At 40.5% G+C, this 17,427-nt stretch overlaps 1 protein-coding gene and 1 long non-coding RNA gene across 3 annotated transcripts in view; one reads left to right on the forward strand and one right to left on the reverse strand.

The window, feature by feature from the left end:
- Positions 1-17,427, forward strand: part of LOC135223645 (thiamine transporter 1-like) — a 39,076-nt gene that overhangs the window by 19,486 nt on the left and 2,163 nt on the right. For both annotated transcript variants that reach the window (XM_064262297.1, XM_064262288.1), the window contains exons 5-7: positions 888-1,089; positions 7,759-7,951; positions 9,153-9,288. In XM_064262297.1, the coding sequence (XP_064118367.1) occupies positions 888-1,089; positions 7,759-7,951; positions 9,153-9,288 (531 nt within the window). The remainder of the gene's footprint in view (positions 1-887; positions 1,090-7,758; positions 7,952-9,152; positions 9,289-17,427) is intronic.
- On the reverse strand, positions 1,720-3,163 carry LOC135220878 (uncharacterized). Its single transcript, XR_010315807.1, has 4 exons — positions 2,809-3,163; positions 2,464-2,546; positions 2,237-2,319; positions 1,720-2,046 (listed from the first exon to the last, which is right to left on the reverse strand). It is a non-coding gene; the product is annotated as an uncharacterized LOC135220878 (long non-coding RNA).

Genomic DNA, 17,427 nt, shown 5'->3' on the forward strand with positions numbered 1-17,427 from the left:
AGTATAGTAGTAGTAGTAGTAGTAGTAGTAGTAGTAGAGTAGTAGTAGTAGGAGTAGTAGCTAGTAGTAGTAGTAGTAGTCCACAAAAAAAGCTTCCCAAAAACTAGTAGTAGTTTAGTTAGTAGTAGTAGTAGTAGTAGTAGTAGTAGTAATTATTATTACATAAGGAGTATATTTAGTAGCCGGGAATCTTTCTTTTATAATAAATTGAACAGTGAGGACAAGACAAAACACTTAGTTTATAGAATGACATCAAATATAAGCAGTTGTTGAGATTTTAGGAATGCAGTGTAGTAACTGCAAACGCTGAAATATCCCACATATACTTAAGTTAATTTTTGCATTAAAGGATGGTATATTAGATGCATTGTAGTGATGAGGTGAACACATATCCTGAATTAGTGCAGTTTTATTTCCCTAGTATGATAATACACAAATCAGAATCACGAAATATAGTCATCGGAGTCAATGTACACAATAGTATTAAAACTGTGAAGTTAAGCCCATGCAACTTTGAACTTTACTTTAAGATTTTAAAGTTTTGGATGACTTGGTTCTAACAAATTTTTAACATGAACTTTTAATTTGATTTTCTGTATATTTTTATCTGTTGGAACAGAAAATTAAAATTTCCATGAATTATTTGAATATCATCATACCAAAGTATCTACTGTATCAGATGTTTTACTGTATAAGATGGTTTAGATATATTGCTGTAATGTTTAACTTTTATTTTAATTATATAGTAGCATCATAATTATAAATGAGCTGTGAAAGTTATGTGGGAGGTTTTTCTACATAGAAAAGTGATTTTGCAGGTTATTTTCAAAATTATTAACCTCCAGTAGATATTCTACCGATCTTGCTTCTTCTTTTTTTTTCTATAGGTAATGAAACTCATCTGGGAAGATTTTAAAACTGCTTACAGCAATACTTATCTGCTGAAATGGTCGATCTGGTGGGCATTCGCCACTTGTGGGAACTTTCAAGCAGGAAATTATATCCAACCTCTTTGGGAGACCATCGCGCCAATGGAAGAAACCGAAGAGATTTACAATGGATTAGTTGAAGCACTTTCCACATTAATGGGTAAGATCATTTAGAAATAAGCTGAAAACTGTGGCCTTTGAAAGGAGAGCTTAAGACATTTGCGCTGAAGTGCGATCTTACATGAAAATGCTAAACTAAGTGGTGCTTGGGACACCGTGATTCGATGACATACTATAGTGGAACTTGCAGGGAGAATTTATACTTGAAATATCCTTAGAAGGATTGAGCTTCCTCAATTCAGGATTAATATTTCTTGAACCCTCAGTAGTGGCATCAATATCTTAGGATGTCTAATCTTAGCCTTTTGTTACTGTACATTCGAACTTATATGAGATTTTAATCTCTAGCTCTGAAATTTCATTTGACCATGGTGGAATAACAAAAAACAAGCTATAAAAAAAAGAAACAAGGTACAAACTTTGCAGCTGAAAGCTGCCTTTTGCCAGAGTTTTGTAAAAGAGGATTTTATTTATTTACTTGGGCCTTTGGGTTTAAAATTATAAGGTACAATTGCACATTAGTATTTGAATTTTCTTGTAACTCTGTCAACAGTGCAAGATCCTTTACAATATATATATATATATATATATATATATATATATATATATAGATATATATGTGTGTGTGTGTGTATATATATCAGGCAGTCCCCGGGTTACGACGGGGGTTCCGTTCTTGAGGCTCGTCGTAAGCCGAAAATCGTCGTAAGCCGGAACGACACTTGGAAATATGCCTTAAACTAAGAAAAAGTTAGAGACCTTACCTGTGTGACATGCAAGTATATTGCATGATGTGTAGTGTGGTTATTTCAATGGCAAAGGATGGTTCTTGAAGGTATAATTCTTTATTAAACTCTTGTGACACTATAAAGCACAATGTACTACACTTAATCCTTAGGTTAGATTATACACTAAACACTATATTATGCACTGTACACTTCGTAGTAGTATGTATTTGTTAGATCCTGGAGTACACTAAAATCCCAGTCTGGTAGCTCTGGAAGGTAAAAGTATAACACAATTAGTACAAAATACTACACAAAGTCCTGAATGCAATATGTAAATTATAGATATCAAGAGTAAAAGAGTTAATGTATGTTAATTAATTCCTTACTTTTAGTTTATAATTCCTTACTTTGAGTTATATCAAGAGTAAAAAAGTTAATGTATGTGAATTAATTCCTTACTTTTAGTTTAAATTTGTCGTTCAACGTAACCCTGGATGCACAAAGTCTTATGTGGCCCCATAGCCTACATCATTCAGGGGGTTCTGGAATGTACAAAAAATAATTAGTATGTCAGTAAGTACTCTATGCATAGTAAGTTACATACAGTAATATGCACCATACAGTGGTTTAATATCACATATATAACATGTATAAAACTTGTTAATGTATGTTAATTAATTCCTTACTTTTAGTTTAAATTTGTCGTTCAACGTAACCCTGGATGCACAAAGTCTTATGTGGCCCCATAGCCTACATCATTCAGGGGGTTCTGGAATGTACAAAAGATAATTTTGTCAGTAAGTACTCTATGCATAGTAAGTTACATACAGTAATATGCACCATACAGTGGTTTAATATTGCATATTGTAAATGATTGGTCTACACCCCCTGTTCAGCAGGGAGTGTACAGTATGTAATTCCATGAGGGACCTTGATCACTTATCCCATGTGAGAGATCTTGGTCACTTTTTTTTAGTATGTACGTATAAAACTTACTTAATGTATGTTTACTACTATGTATAATTCCTTACCTTTAGTACAGTAGTACATAGTTTACAGTTGTCGTGCTATGTTATGTAGTAACCCTGGACAAAGTTTTATGTGGCCCCATAGCCTGCATCATGGAGGGGGTCCTGGTTTTCTGGAATGTACCAAAAAAGTATCAAAGTTAAGTCATGTTATGTATGTTTAGTAAGTTACATACAGTAACCATACGTACAGTGGTTTATAACATGTACATATGTACATAATCAAACTTGGTTGGAAATTCCTGTAAAAAAAAGTTATGTACGTATGTAATATGTACTACTGTATGTAAAAACCTTACTGTTCATACTTTGTTACACTACATGTTACATGTGATACGTATACTTTCCTGAAGGGTTTTTTTCCATCCAATAATGGTGCTTCTACTTGTAGTTATCCTTGATGACACTTGTAGTAACAACCTGGAGTTGTGTGAAAAATGTTGGTTCTGGAAGGAAAAAGTAACAAAATTAGTGTACAAAATATACACTACAGAAAGTTGTGAATGCAATATGTTAATTACTGTAGATATATCAAGAGTACTAAAAGAGTTAATGTATGTTAATTAATTCCTTACTTTTAGTTTAAAGTTGTCTTTCAATGTAACCCTGGATGGACAAAGTCTTATGTGGCCCCATAGCCTACATCATTCAGGGGGTTCTGGAATGTACAAAAAATAATTTTGTCAGTAAGTACTCTATGCATAGTAAGTTACATACAGTAATATGCACCATACAGTGGTTTAATATCACATATAACATGTAGTATAAAACTTAATTTAGAAATTCCTTACATAACTTACCAACTTTTAGTGAGTCTCAAAGCTGTTACCTAGGTTGTGGGAGATGGAGGTGGAGGTGTAGAGCATTCATGATAAGGATGCATTCCAAACCTAACTTCAGTGTGCTTTATCACAGATAACAGGCTAGGATGATGGGCAGTCTGGAATGAAGAATTAATATTAAAGGACAGTATGTAACCACTTAGGTGTACAAAATTTATTGTACGTATGCAAACATTAAACACAACTGAGAATTCCTTACCTTCAGCAAAATGAAGACATGTAGGCTATGTAGAGGTCTGGTTTATGTAAGTCACAGGTGCATGCCAGTCTGGAATGATAATGTAATACATATGATTATAGTATGTATGTTACATACATAACATGGTTATTACATATGTAATATTAAAACATTAATAAAAAAAAATGTCCTTACCAAATTCTAGTGGTTGGCTTGCTTACTGGGATGGCCATATGGTACATGAGAGTGGGGTGGCTGGGCTATGGAGTGGGATGGGCAGGTGCTTGGGAGTCTGGAATGATAAAAAATATATAAAATGATAGTTACTACTACTGTAACTACTGCACATGTTATTACTGTTTGACATATGTAGTGTGTAATACGTATGTTCAATATAAAAAATGAAGAATTCTTTTACCTGAAGGAATGGGAGAGGTGATACTCGTATCAACTGATTTGGGCTCTGGAGAGGTGATACTCGTATCAACTGATGAGGGAACATCTACATCTGGAAAGAATGATAGGGTACATAAATATATTATAAGGTGGATGTAATTGTAGCATATGTACACTTTTAATAAAATTTCTATTAGCAATTTATAAAACATTTTATACAAATTTGTTAAGGATTCCTTACCTGATGTATAGGGCGAGGCATCAAAACCATGGAAAGGCTCAGGGTCATCTGGGTCACTGTCACTATCAAAGGGGTCTGAAATGAAAAAAAAAAAAAAAATAATAAGGTTATGCAACATCAAACACATTGTACCACTATGTAAGTTAGTGTACGTATGTATGTAGGGTGTAAACAATTTCCAACATGAAAATGAGAAAAATGAAATTGCTTACCTGATTGTACAGGTGGGCGGGCTGATACAGAGGGTCCAGGTACAGGGGGATCTGGAACTGTCACAGGTAGTACAGGGAGATCTGGAACTGTACAGGTAGTACAGGGAGATCTGGAACTGTCACAGGTAGTACAGGGGGATCTGGAACTGTCACCACTTCTGCAATAAAATTACAAATGATGAAAATTAATGAAGTTACAATTTACTCTTACATTTAGTTGCTACATTAAAAATTAACACATTTTAATATGTACACTATGTAAACACATAAATTAGTAAAACAGTTCAGAATTCCTTACCAGGACTAGGAGTGGGAGGTGGTTGGTGGTACTGGAGACTTGTGAAAGAAAGTGTCAAGCCTGGACTGCACACTTCTCTTCGTCTGCTTCTCCTTCAGGGTCTCCTTGTAGAAAGTCACCAAATCCATGATTCCTCTCTTGATTTTGTCAAACCTGGCAACGTTAGGGTCTTCTGCCTCAAAAGAAGCCAAGGCTCTCTCCAGATGAGTAAAACCCTCTGACAAGCCTTTCACAGTTAATGACCTGGGTTTTGGCTCTGGTGCCGCCTCCTCTTCCTCAATCATTTGTTGTTCAAGTTCTAGTAAGTCCTCTGCAGACAATTCCTCTCCATGGGAAGCCAGCAGCTCTGTTACATCATCAGGTTCAAGATCTAGTTTCAGCCTCTTGCTTAGCCCTACGATCTTCCTCGTCACAGTCTCGACGTCTTCTGCCTCGGTCAAAGCCTTCAAAACTGTGCACAAACTGTGGACACAGTTTCCTCCAGGCCCCATTTAAAGTGGTCGTCTTCACCTCGTCCCAAGCACTTGCAATGTTCTTCACTGCATCTGCAATGTTGTAGCCCTTGCAGAATTGCTTCAGTGTCAACTCCTTGTTAGCTTCTATGGCCCTCAAAGCAAAACGTATGGTCCTTCTAAGGTAGTAAGCCTTGAAATTAGCTATTACTCCCTGGTCCATTGGCTGTATCAGCGATGTGGTATTGGGTGGGAGGTACACCACCTTCACATTAGGATGCATGTCGCTCAAATTTGAAGGGTGACCAGGGGGGGGCATTGTCCAGGACTAAGAGGGCCTTAAAAGGCAGACCCTTCGAAGTCAAATACTGCTCCACTGCTGGCACGAAATGTCATTGAACCAATCTTCGAAGACCATTAAGGTAACCCACGCCTTCTTGTTAGATTTCCAAATCACAGGGAGTTGACTCTTGAAAATGCCCTTGAAATGAAAGCCCTGGGATTCTCGGCCAAATACACCAGCAAGGGCTTCAGTTTCAAATCACCACTTGCATTGGCCCCAAACAGCAAAGTCAGTCGCTCCTTTCCAGCTTTATGGCCAGGTGCTGACTTCTCCTCCTTGGAAAGGTACGTTCGATTTGGCATTCTTTTCCAAAATAATCCAGTCTCATCCACATTAAAGACTTGGTCAGCCGTGTAACCACCATCCTTAATTATCTCAGCCAAACCACCTGGAAAACTTTCTGCTGCTTCGCTATCAGCACTAGCAGCTTCACCTTGCAGCTTCACATTATGCAAATTTGCACGAGCCTTAAAACGGTTAAACCAACCTCTACTCGCGGAAAATTCACCACCAGCACTGCCTTCGCCAAACTTTTTCACTACTGCCTCATGCAGCGCTCTAGCCTTCTCCTGGATCACACTTAAGCTCACCGGAACACGTCGCTGGTTCTGGTCCTCCAGCCAGATCATGAGCAATTTCTCCATTTCAACAATGCTCTGGCTACGTTGCTTCTCGTTTATCACCGTTGACTTCATCGGTGCAGCATCCTTAACATGCTTCAGAATACGTTCCTTATCCTTCACAATGGTTACCACCGTGGTCCTGCTCAAGCCTAAAGAACGGCCTATTTCGGTGTTAGTTTCTCCCTTCTCCGAACGCTTTATCACGTCATATTTGACCTCCATCGTGATGACCTTCCTCTTCTTGGATGAACTATCATCGGAGGAAGTACTTTGGCGTTTAGGAGCCATTGTAAATTTGCGAAAATGGCAAGGAATTTCAGCAACGTCTCAGCACACAACCTAGTGGAATGCAGGCAGGCACGCGATTGAAGTGGCGTCCTTTCGTATTGTTACGCTTGGCGTCCTCGACCGTCTGAGGTCGTTGTTCGGTCAATTTACCATACAGTTTAATAGCGTTAATTAATTTATGCACCTCCGCTCAAAAACTAGTTCTGCATATGAGGTATCGTTAAAAAGCATAACAAAACGTCGTAACCTTGGAATTTGTGTTGTAATCTAACCAGAAACTTAGTTTTTTTAATTATGTACTGGAAACAAGCAATGATTTTTCATTGATATTTGCTCTTTTTGGACTGTTTTAAACTGCGCATCCCAAGCTAGTGTATTCATTCGCCCGCAAACTAGTTCCGCATATGCGGCGTCACTAAAAAAATTCAAAAAATACGAAAAAAAAAAGTGTCAAAAATCATCATAACCTCAAAATTTTTGTTGTAATGTAACCAAAAACATATTTTTATTATGTACTGTGCTAAACTATAAAGGATTTTTATCGTAGCATGCGTTTTTTAAAAGCGTCGTTAACTCGGAGCGTCGGAAGCGTCAGCGTCGTAACCTCGGAACAAGCGTCGTAACCCAGGACGGAATTTCCATTGAATATTTAAGAAAAAGCGTCGTAACCTCGGAACGTCGTTTCAATGCCGGAACCGTCGTAACCCGGGAGGACCGCCGGTATTATATATATATATATACTAGATATATATATATCTAATATTATAGATATATATAATTATATATATATATATATGATATATATATGGTAGTGTATTAAATAATAGATATATATATATATATATAGTTAGATAATATTATATATATATATATATATATATATATATTATTCAGATATATATATATATATATATATATATATATATATATATATATATATATATATAGATATATATATGATATATATATGTGTGTGTGTGTGTGTGTGTGTGTGTGTGTGTTGTGTGTGTGTATATATGTATGTATATAATATATATATATATTTATTTATATTTTACTTTTGTATCATTTGTATTTCAGGAGCCTTGTCTGCTTTTGCTGTTGGATACGTCCACTTGAACTGGTCTCTGTTTGGTGAAGGGGCAATGGCAATTATCTCTCTTATAGATGGATTACTTTTAATCTTCTTAGGCCTTACCAGCTGGATTTGGGTTGGTTATGTTAATTACATTCTCTTCAGAGCTTCTTATCAAGTTATGATTACAATTGCCAGGTTGGTATTAGCTAATTCTAATCAGTATTCAATACAATGTTGTACCAGGTGACCCTGAAATTTTTGCTAGTGATTGCTACAAAAAATTGACATTAAAGATTTCATCTACCTATCAACATTGAACTGTAATTAGTTATCTTTAGCCTGAAAAAAATTTAGAGCTTTGTGTACTAAATATAATATGCATCAATCAATATTGTTTCTGGGATTCAAAGGTGGAATTACAGATATGCCGTATTGGAGTCACAGTTGGAAATTCAAATGCAATCTGTCTTGTGAAGAGAGTTGTAAGAATTTTTAAGCATACAGCAGTGGTCAGAGATAAGCGAGTAATTAATAATATTCTGCTCACTGTGAACATGTCTTATTGATTGGATCTTGATTAGGCTACAGCTTGACAGTTCAAAAGATTGTTTAATTAGGAATCAACCGGAAGTGATGACTGTCATGTGGTTCAGAGGGTTTATCTCAAGAAAAACTCTAAAGGTCTTAGATAGTAAAGCATTTTATAGCAAAGCAGAAAATGCTAGTTTCTGTAATCAAGAGAGTAATCAGTACATGATAATTTAAGCAACATGAGAGGGTATTTTGAATTAGTAGATTATGTCAAAGATACCTAGAGTTATCACTTTATTATGATAAATATATGAATTTTTATGATATGCAACAGAAAGATTTGGCAACCTCTGTGTCCTTATCAAGTAGGCTTTTAGATTTGGTATTAGGTATATGGATTTTTACAGTTGTGTATGTTAAAGTGGGCATTTATTCATCTTTAATCCAGTCTTTGTATAAAAGATAGACTTGGTACCTTTGCTAATTATCTCAGGCAGCTATTCACTCTTGATTCAACCTTTGATAGTTGTCTCATTTCCAAATTGTTGGTAATGAAAAGTACCTCTTCACTTTCAGCAGCATATTGTGGAAATAATTCAAACATTGCAATTCAACTAAGTCATATTAGCTGAAAGCAAATGTATCATGAAATATTATCTGAACTAGAGGAATTACGGTTCTCATAATGGTGTTGTTCAGCATATAACTATGTATCATTCTCTTACTGAGGTATGGATCTCCAAGAAACAGCAACATTTAAAAAATTTTTAAGTTACGGTGCCTGAATATGTAAGCATGCTTTAGGTGTTATCAAACTATTTATGTTTTTTGAGTGAATGAGTTAGCCTCATAATAAAATTTTCAGTTTTCAGGTGGCAAAGGAGCTTCGAGCTGATAGTTATGGCTTGATTTTTGGAATCAACATGTTTATAGCTCTTTTCCTTCAGTCGCTCTTGACCCTCATAGTTGTCCAAGTTCTTGGAATTGAACCACGAATGCAGGTAAGCATTTTATATGCATTTACATGTACACACACATATATATTTATTTATTTATTTGTATGAGTGTAATTATGTATATTTTGGTGCACCAAGATCTTTTAATAGATAGATATTTTTGCAGAATATAGCTGGCTGAAAACTTAGAGCAGTCAGATTTTTCCCGAGTCTGTAAGTGAAAAGGAATAGTAGCTATAGGTTTAGAAACACTGTTGTGCATCTCTTAATTCCAGACAGTGTTATGAAGGAGGAATTATAATCTTTTTAAACCTGAGTGGTATATACTTCATATACTATTGAAATTATTAGTCTTGTTTTATTACACACACACACACACACACACACACATTAAACATGAAAAGCAAACCCAGAGTTTCTGATGATTATTTTGAGAATTATACAAATGACAGCAGGATTATGGAAAAACCACAAAGATACCTTGGTGGTTAAGTGACAGCCACAAACTGGGCTGAGGGTTACCATAACTGGTTTGACAATATGCTTTGATTAGTTCCACAAGAATCCTGATCTACATTTATACTTAATGGTAAGAAAATATCCACTTCATTTTTTAAGTATATGCGAGGAAAAAAAATGATGCATTAAAGAAAGCTTGCCTTTTGAACATCATGGAAACCATATATTCTTGATAGTTATAGATTTTAAAGCTCATGGGCACAAACAGTTGTAGGTTACAAAAAGTTAATAAAAATTCATCAAAGAGTAGATGGGTCTGTTCTTGTTTATTATCTTTTGTTGTTTCATTTTCTCTCTTCTCCCTTGGATTCCTAAGAATAACTCTTTTCAAAATTAGGTCACACATTTTCTTTATTCCAAGAAACCTTACCTGTACGGGAAAAGAAATTTGCGGCAAGTTTGAACTTATGAAATTCCAACAATTCAGTCAGATCATTCCACACTTTGGTCACAATAGAAATAAATCTTAAAAAAGACTTTCTGGTACTGAATGTCTTATAATTATGATCAGGCCATGCTCGTAAAACTATGTAACAACATATTAAGGACTACATGTTATAATCTGGTAAGACCTGAATGCAAGTAATGATTAGAATTATGAAATGGTATACAGCATGCACTATACTAGATCCACTGACACACACACACACACACACACACAAACAGCAGCTTTACGGATAAGACCAACCAAATGTAGTGCTGCAGTCAGTCACTTTGGATATCATAGGAAGCCAGAGCATCTCAGTTCTTACTCTTAAGAAAAAACCTGGCTAAGAAGCCAAATTAAAAAAAATTCAAAGTGCTTCACTCAGAGGTATAATGATAAAGAACACAGAACAAACTACTGGGTGAGGTTGTAAATTTTCCCACTGCCATCTAGTTCAATAATAGATTAGAGAACGCAATTGACATACATGTGATTTGTTTAATTTTATTTATTTGTTTATTTATTTTCGAGTCTTTGGGGCACCTTTTTTCATGTTACTTCATATTAACTCCTCCCTGTTCCAGAGACTGAACAATAGGGACTAGAGAAAAATTTACTCATACTGAGATTGTCTGGTCAAGGATTAGTCAAAACTGAGATGTTAAGATGAAGAGAGCCAATTTCCTAATTCTTAAAAGTGGTTTTAAAAGCCATTATATGTTTCAGTAAGGAAAGGCATTTGTGCAATTCTTGATATTAAACCAATCTTCATTGATTGTCTGCTGTTCCTCAAGTACGGTTTCTGGAACTGTGAAGTTTTGACATTCACTGCTAAAGCTTCTTGATGTTCCTGTTCGAGAAACTTTATCAGACATAAACACTCTGTCAACTTTTTGTGCGGGATGTTGTAAATTTCAGTTTTGTACATGAACTTTCCTGTCAGATATATACTTAGCTATACGTCTCTGACGTCACGACAGAATTCAAAACTCGCGGCACACGCGACAGGTAGGTCAGGTGATCTACCTTACCCGCCGCTGGGTGGCGGATGTAAGAACCAATCTCCCTTTCCAGCCAGAATTTTTCTGTCGCCGGTGACGACTACACCTGTGGTTGTTACCTCCTGACAGCTTTATTCATTTCTCGTTGCCGTGGATTTATTTGGACTGACTTTCGGTGAAGTACCTGATCTTGTTGGCTTGGCATACGCATTTGTGGATTGTTTTTGGATATTGATTTGGATTTTTCTTTGATTTCGAGATGTCTGAGAAAGTTAGAACCTTCTCCAGTTTCAGCTCCTGCGCCCTGCATCGAACCTAAGGATACGACTACGGAAGTGGCAACCATGAGAGCCACGATCCTTAGCATGGAAAAGAAGATCCGTTCGTTGCAAGGTAAGAGTAGTGAAGGTTAATTGTGCAGTGACCCCAAGTGCAGTGGAGGGTGCGTCTGATCGGCTCCTTAATGCTTCCAGGCCTAGACCTCTTCCAGACTCCCAGTCCCAGTGGAGGAGGAAAGTCAAAAGCCGCAGGAAGGTTAGGGAGAACTCCCACCGATCAGGCGTCCCCTCGGTAGATCCTGATGCTCGTACCCAGGCTGCCCTTGTTCGCGCGAAGAAGGAGGTATTGCGCCAATGCTTCTCTTCGTCTTCCTCACCTTCACCTAGAAGAGGATGGAGCGCCTCGGATTCTTCACGACCGCTGAAGAGAGCCTGGAAGGCGCCTGGCTCCTTTCCTTCCAGCCCGGAAGTTTTTCCAGAAGAGCCGGAAGTAGAGATCAAGAAACCCAGGGAGCAGGAGTTCTCGCCTCATAGTAGGCTTCGAGCCTCTTCTCCGGTGGAGGATTTTACAAGATCTCCAGCTCGAATTCTTGCGGGACTGCAAGCGCAGATTTCGGCACTGGCGGGCTCCTTGGCAGGAGGAACGCGTCGGAAAGACGTCTCTCTCCCTGTCAAGAAGTCTAGGATTCCTTCACCTGTCTTACCGTCTCAGTCAGAGTCGGTTCTCTCTCCTTTATCAGCGGATGGAAGGAGGCGCTCTTCCCTCAGCAGGCGCTTGTCGTCTTCCAGGCATCAATCGCCCAAGAAGCTTTCTCCTGGTGACTACATCTCTCCAGTAGGAAGGGATCTAGCGACTAGTAGGCGTTCGTCTAAAGACAGGCGTACAGCCTCGTCCTCGCGCTCTTTTACGAAGATCCTTCATTCTCCGGATAAGAGAGCCTACTCTTTGATGGATTCGTCTAGAGACAGGATCTCGCCTTATGTTAGGTGCCTTGAGCCTAGTAGGCGCTACTCCCAAGTAGACGCTCTCCCGCTCCCAAGCGTGGTGCGGAGGATAGGCGCTTTTCTCCTGATAGGCGCTTTTCTCCTGATAAGCGCGGCTCTACTTTTAGCCGCTCGATTCAGGACAGGCGCGTAGAGCCTGAAAGATATGTCTCTTCTGGGAGACTACCTTTTGAAGAGACACAGTCGGGAGCGAAGTTTGTGGAGCATGGTAGACGCCGGTCTCCTAGTAAGCGACCTTCTCCAGACCTTCGCTCTCCTGTAAGTAGGCGCCAAGAGCCTAGTAGGCGTTCGCCTCATGGTAGGCGCAGCTCACCTGGCAGCCGCTCTCCTTTGAACAGGCGCATGGATCCTGAGAAGCGCCTTGAGCATAGTAGGCTCTCCTCTCCTAGCAGGCGCTCCCCCTTGGAAGCCCGGAATTCTAGGAGTAGGATTAAGGAGCAAAGAGCACGCACTCATCAGAGTAGGAAGGACTCATTCGAGAGGAGCTCTCCAGAAACTTTGGCTTCCCCTGATAGGCGCCAGTCTACTACTAGACACTCTCTGGACAGGCGCATTTCTTTAGAGAAGGCTAACTGCACTCGTAAAGAAGCGGAGGGTTCTTCAGTGGATGAAGTTGAACCTTCAGAAGAGGATTTGGTGAAGGACTCGTCAGTTTCGTCCTACAAGATCCTTACAGATCTACTTCTTCAAGAGTTTGGAGACTCCCTTACTCCCGTCGCTCCTCCGTCTCCTCTCTCTTTATTCTCGACTTCGAAGAAGACGAAAGTTTCCTCTTGTGTGAGGATGAAGCCAACCCTCTCAATGAAGAAGGCTTTGAGAGGTGTTGGTGATTGGCTGCTTTCTAAGGAAGAGAAAGGGAAAACTGTGTTTTCTTTCCCTCCTTCCAAGCTTACGGGCAGACTCGGATTTTGGTACGAGTCTGGAGAACCCTTAGGTCTGGGTCTTCCTTCATCGGCGGATGCGGACTTCTCTTCTCTGGTGGATGCAGCACGACGCCGGCTCTTTTGTCGGCTAAAACGACCTGGGCTATGAACGAGCTTGACCACCTGCTGAAGGGAATGTTTAGAGTCTTGGAAGTCTTCAACTTCCTTGACTGGTCTTTGGGGGTCTTGGCTAAGAAGACTCAGAACCCGGATGCTATTTCGCCAGAAGATCTAAACAGTGTTCTAACGTGCATTGACAAAGCAGTTAGAGATGGATCGAGCGAAATAGCCTCCCTCTTTGGAGCAGGGATCCTTAAGAAGAGATCAGTCTCTGCTCTTTTCTGACGAAGTCTGTTTCGCATGCCCAAAGAGCCTCTCTCCTGTATTCGCAGCTCTCGCCTCTGCTTTTTCCAAAGAAGATAATCCAGGACATCTCAGGATCTATCTCTGCGAAGGCGACTCAGGACATGCTCGCACAGTCGGCACGGAAGCCTAAGACCTCCTTCCAGACGAAGACTAAGAAGGAGACTCCAGCTAGACAGGAGCCCTTTCGAGGGGGCCCCCCTTCTTCTAGAGCCTCTACCTCGAGAGGTAATAGAACTTTCAAGAGAGGTAGATCCTTCTCACGCTCTGTCAGAGCTAAGAAGTAGGGAAGTAGTCCTCCAAACACCAGTAGGTGCCAGACTTCTAAGATTCTCGGAAGCCTGGACAAAGAGAGGAGCGGACAACTGGTCCCTCTCTATAATAAGGAAAGGATATCTGATTCCTTTTACGGAAAGACCACCGTTGACAACGACTCCGAGGGAGTTGGTGGCCAGGTACAGGGATCCCATCATGAGCCTTGCTTTAACACAAGCAGTGGAACAAATGTTCGAAGAAAGAGGCTATAGAGCTAGTGAGCGACCCTTGCTCAGCGGGCTTTTACAACCGCCTTTTTCTAGTTCCAAAAGCCTCAGGAGGATGGAGACCGGTTCTGGATGTAAGCGCCCTGAATTTCTTTGTAGAAAAGAGGAAGTTCGCCATGGAGACGACATCCTCAGTGTTGGCGGCCCTTCGGCCAGGGGACTGGATGGTGTCCCTAGATCTTCAGGACGCTTACTTCCATGTGCCTATCCATCCTTCGTCAAGGAAATACCTCAGGTTCATGATGGGAGGAAGGATATTCCAGTTCAGGGCCTTGTGCTTCGGCCTTTCAACAGCCCCTCAGGTCTTTACAGGCCTAATGAAAAATGTAGCAAGATGGCTACATTTGGAGGGAGTCAGAGTGTCCCTTTACTTGGACGACTGGCTGATCAGAGCCAAGTCTCAGGAAAGATGTTTGGAGGACCTACAAAAGACCCTTTTCATGGCAAGTTCTCTGGGACTTTTGGTGAACTTTCAAAAGTCTCAGTTGATCCCCAGTCAAGATCGTATCTATCTGGGGATTCGGATGGCTTCTCTGGATTTTCGGGCTTTTCCGTCTCCAGAACGGATAGCCCGAGGGTCAGAGAAAGTCAAAGCCTTCCTAGAGAAAGAAGTATGCACAGCGAGGGAGTGGATGAGTTTGTTGGGGACACTCTCCTCGTTGGAGCAATTCCTTTCTCTAGGAAGGTTGCACCTCAGACCTCTCCAGTTCTTTCTCCATCGAAACTGGAGGTGTCGTTCACAAAACCTAGAGTTCTCCTTCGAGATTTCAAAGGAAATCAAGAAGGACCTCTCTTGGTGGGCCAACCCTCTCAAGTTTGCAGAAGGGATGTCCCTTCACATTCCGAACCCCAACCAAGTGTTGTATTCCGACGCCTCGGAAACAGGTTGGGGAGCGACGCTCGGCTCAAGAGAAGTGTCAGGCACCTGGAACAAGGAACAGGTGACCTGGCACATCAACAAGAAGGAGCTGATGGCGGTTTGGCTAGCTTTGAAAGCTTTCGAGCCCCACGTCCTAGCTTCAACAGTTCAGATCAACTCGGACAACACCACGGCCCTGGCTTACATCAGGAAGCAAGGGGGGACTCACTCTTTCTCCCTGTACGAGACAGCAAAAGAACTTCTGCTTTGGGCAGAAAAAAGGAAGATTTGTCTCCTTACCAGGTTCGTACAGGGAGAAAAGAACGTCAGAGCAGACCTCCTAAGCAGGAAAGATCAAGTCCTGCCGGCAGAGTGGACTCTGCACGAAGATGTTTGCCAGGACCTGTGGAAGCTTTGGGGCAAACCTCATATAGACCTCTTCGCCACAGCCAAGAATATGAGGATAGCCAACTACTGCTCTCCGATATCGGACCCGAGGGCAGTGTCGATAGACGCGTTCCTACTAGATTGGAAGGGTCTAGACACGTATGCTTTTCCTCCATTCAAGAGACTGGGAGAGACTCTAAAGAAATTTGCAGAATCGGAGGCAGCAAGGATGACGCTGGTAGCCCCGTTCTGGCCCGCACAAGTATGGTTCACAGAGGTACTGGAATGGTTAGTAGATCTTCCGAGAACATTACCACAGAGGATCGATCTGCTCAGACAACCCCACTTCGAGAGGTATCACAAAAACCTCCCCGCTCTAGATCTGACTGGCTTCAGACTGTCAAAAGTTTGGTCAGAACGAGAGGCTTTTCGGCAAGAATTGCAACGGCTATCGCAGCAGCAAGAAGGCCTTCTACCCTTAGAGTCTACCAATCGAAGTGGGACGTCTTTCGGCGATGGTGTAGGAACCATCACTTTTCCTCTTCCAGTACCTCTGTGACACAAATAGCAGACTTCTTATTTTTCCTTAGGGAAGAAAGTGGATTGGCGGTATCAACCATTAAAGGCTATCGTAGCATGCTATCTGCAGTGTTTAGGCACAGAAACTTAAACATTTCAGAAGATAAGGACCTTCATGATCTAATAAGATCGTTTGAAACATCCAAGAAGGTTTCTCCAGGGGTTCCGAGTTGGAATCTGGATGTAGTGCTACGTTACCTGAGGTCCAATAAGTTCGAACCGCCTCAGTCTGCATCGTTTAGAGACCTCACGAAGAAGACAATTTTCCTCATGGCATTGGCTTCCGCAAAAAGGGTTAGTGAACTCCATGCACTAGAAGGAAATGTGGGATTCAGAGGAGATGCAGCTATCTGTTCATTCCTTCCTTCGTTCTTAGCCAAGAACGAGAACCCCTCAAATCCTTGGCCTAGGAGCTTTGAAGTACAAGGATTGTCTGCATTAGTAGGCGAGGAAGCAGAGAGGTCTCTTTGCCCAGTAAGAAGTTTGAAATTCTATCTACAGAGAAAGAAAAAACTTAAGGGCAATGATGTCAACCTTTGGTGCTCTGTAAGAGATCCAAGGAGGACACTTTCGAAGAATGCGCTTTCTTTCTTTATCAGAAGCCTGGTGAAAGAAGCGCATGCGATATGTGAGGAAAGTCAATACAAAGTTCTTAAGGTCAAAGCTCATGAGGTAAGAGCTATTGCCACGTCATTGACTTTTAACAAAAACATATCCCTGAGTAATATTATGAAGGCAACATTCTGGCGTTGCAACTCAGTCTTTGCAAACCACTATCTGAGAGACGTCAAAATTACGTATGAAAAGTGCTTCGGGTTAGGCCCGTACGTATCGGTGGATTCGGTGCTGGGGCAGGGAGCTGAGACATATCCTTAGTAGTATATATTTTTTCCCCTTGTTAGGTTGTAAGTTTTTGGTTGTTTGAAAGAACATGCGGGTAGGCATGTTTTTCATTTCGTAGTGCTAACAATGATTAGATTGGTTAGGTGATCGGTGTATGTTTGAGCTCCTTGCAATGATAGTGGTTAGGTTCTGTCATATAAGTGGGCGAATCCCCGTTGACAGATCCTGCTCGGATTCTATCAAGTAAGCGGACAACCAAATCCCTTTTGATAGACCCAAAGAGTCTGTCAGCTGTAGGTCACGCCCTCGCTGAAGCTCTTAAGGCAACGCAGACTCATAGACAGTAACTACGAAGTCTTCTGCCTAAACAGGTAAGAACCAAGGTTGTTTTTACATCCTACAACTAGTGTTGTTTTCCCCTTTTTTCCATATTTATATTGCTGTCTCTTTCCCTCCAC

This window comes from Macrobrachium nipponense, chromosome 20, assembly GCF_015104395.2.
Source record: "Macrobrachium nipponense isolate FS-2020 chromosome 20, ASM1510439v2, whole genome shotgun sequence".
Lineage (NCBI taxonomy): Eukaryota > Metazoa > Arthropoda > Malacostraca > Decapoda > Palaemonidae > Macrobrachium > Macrobrachium nipponense.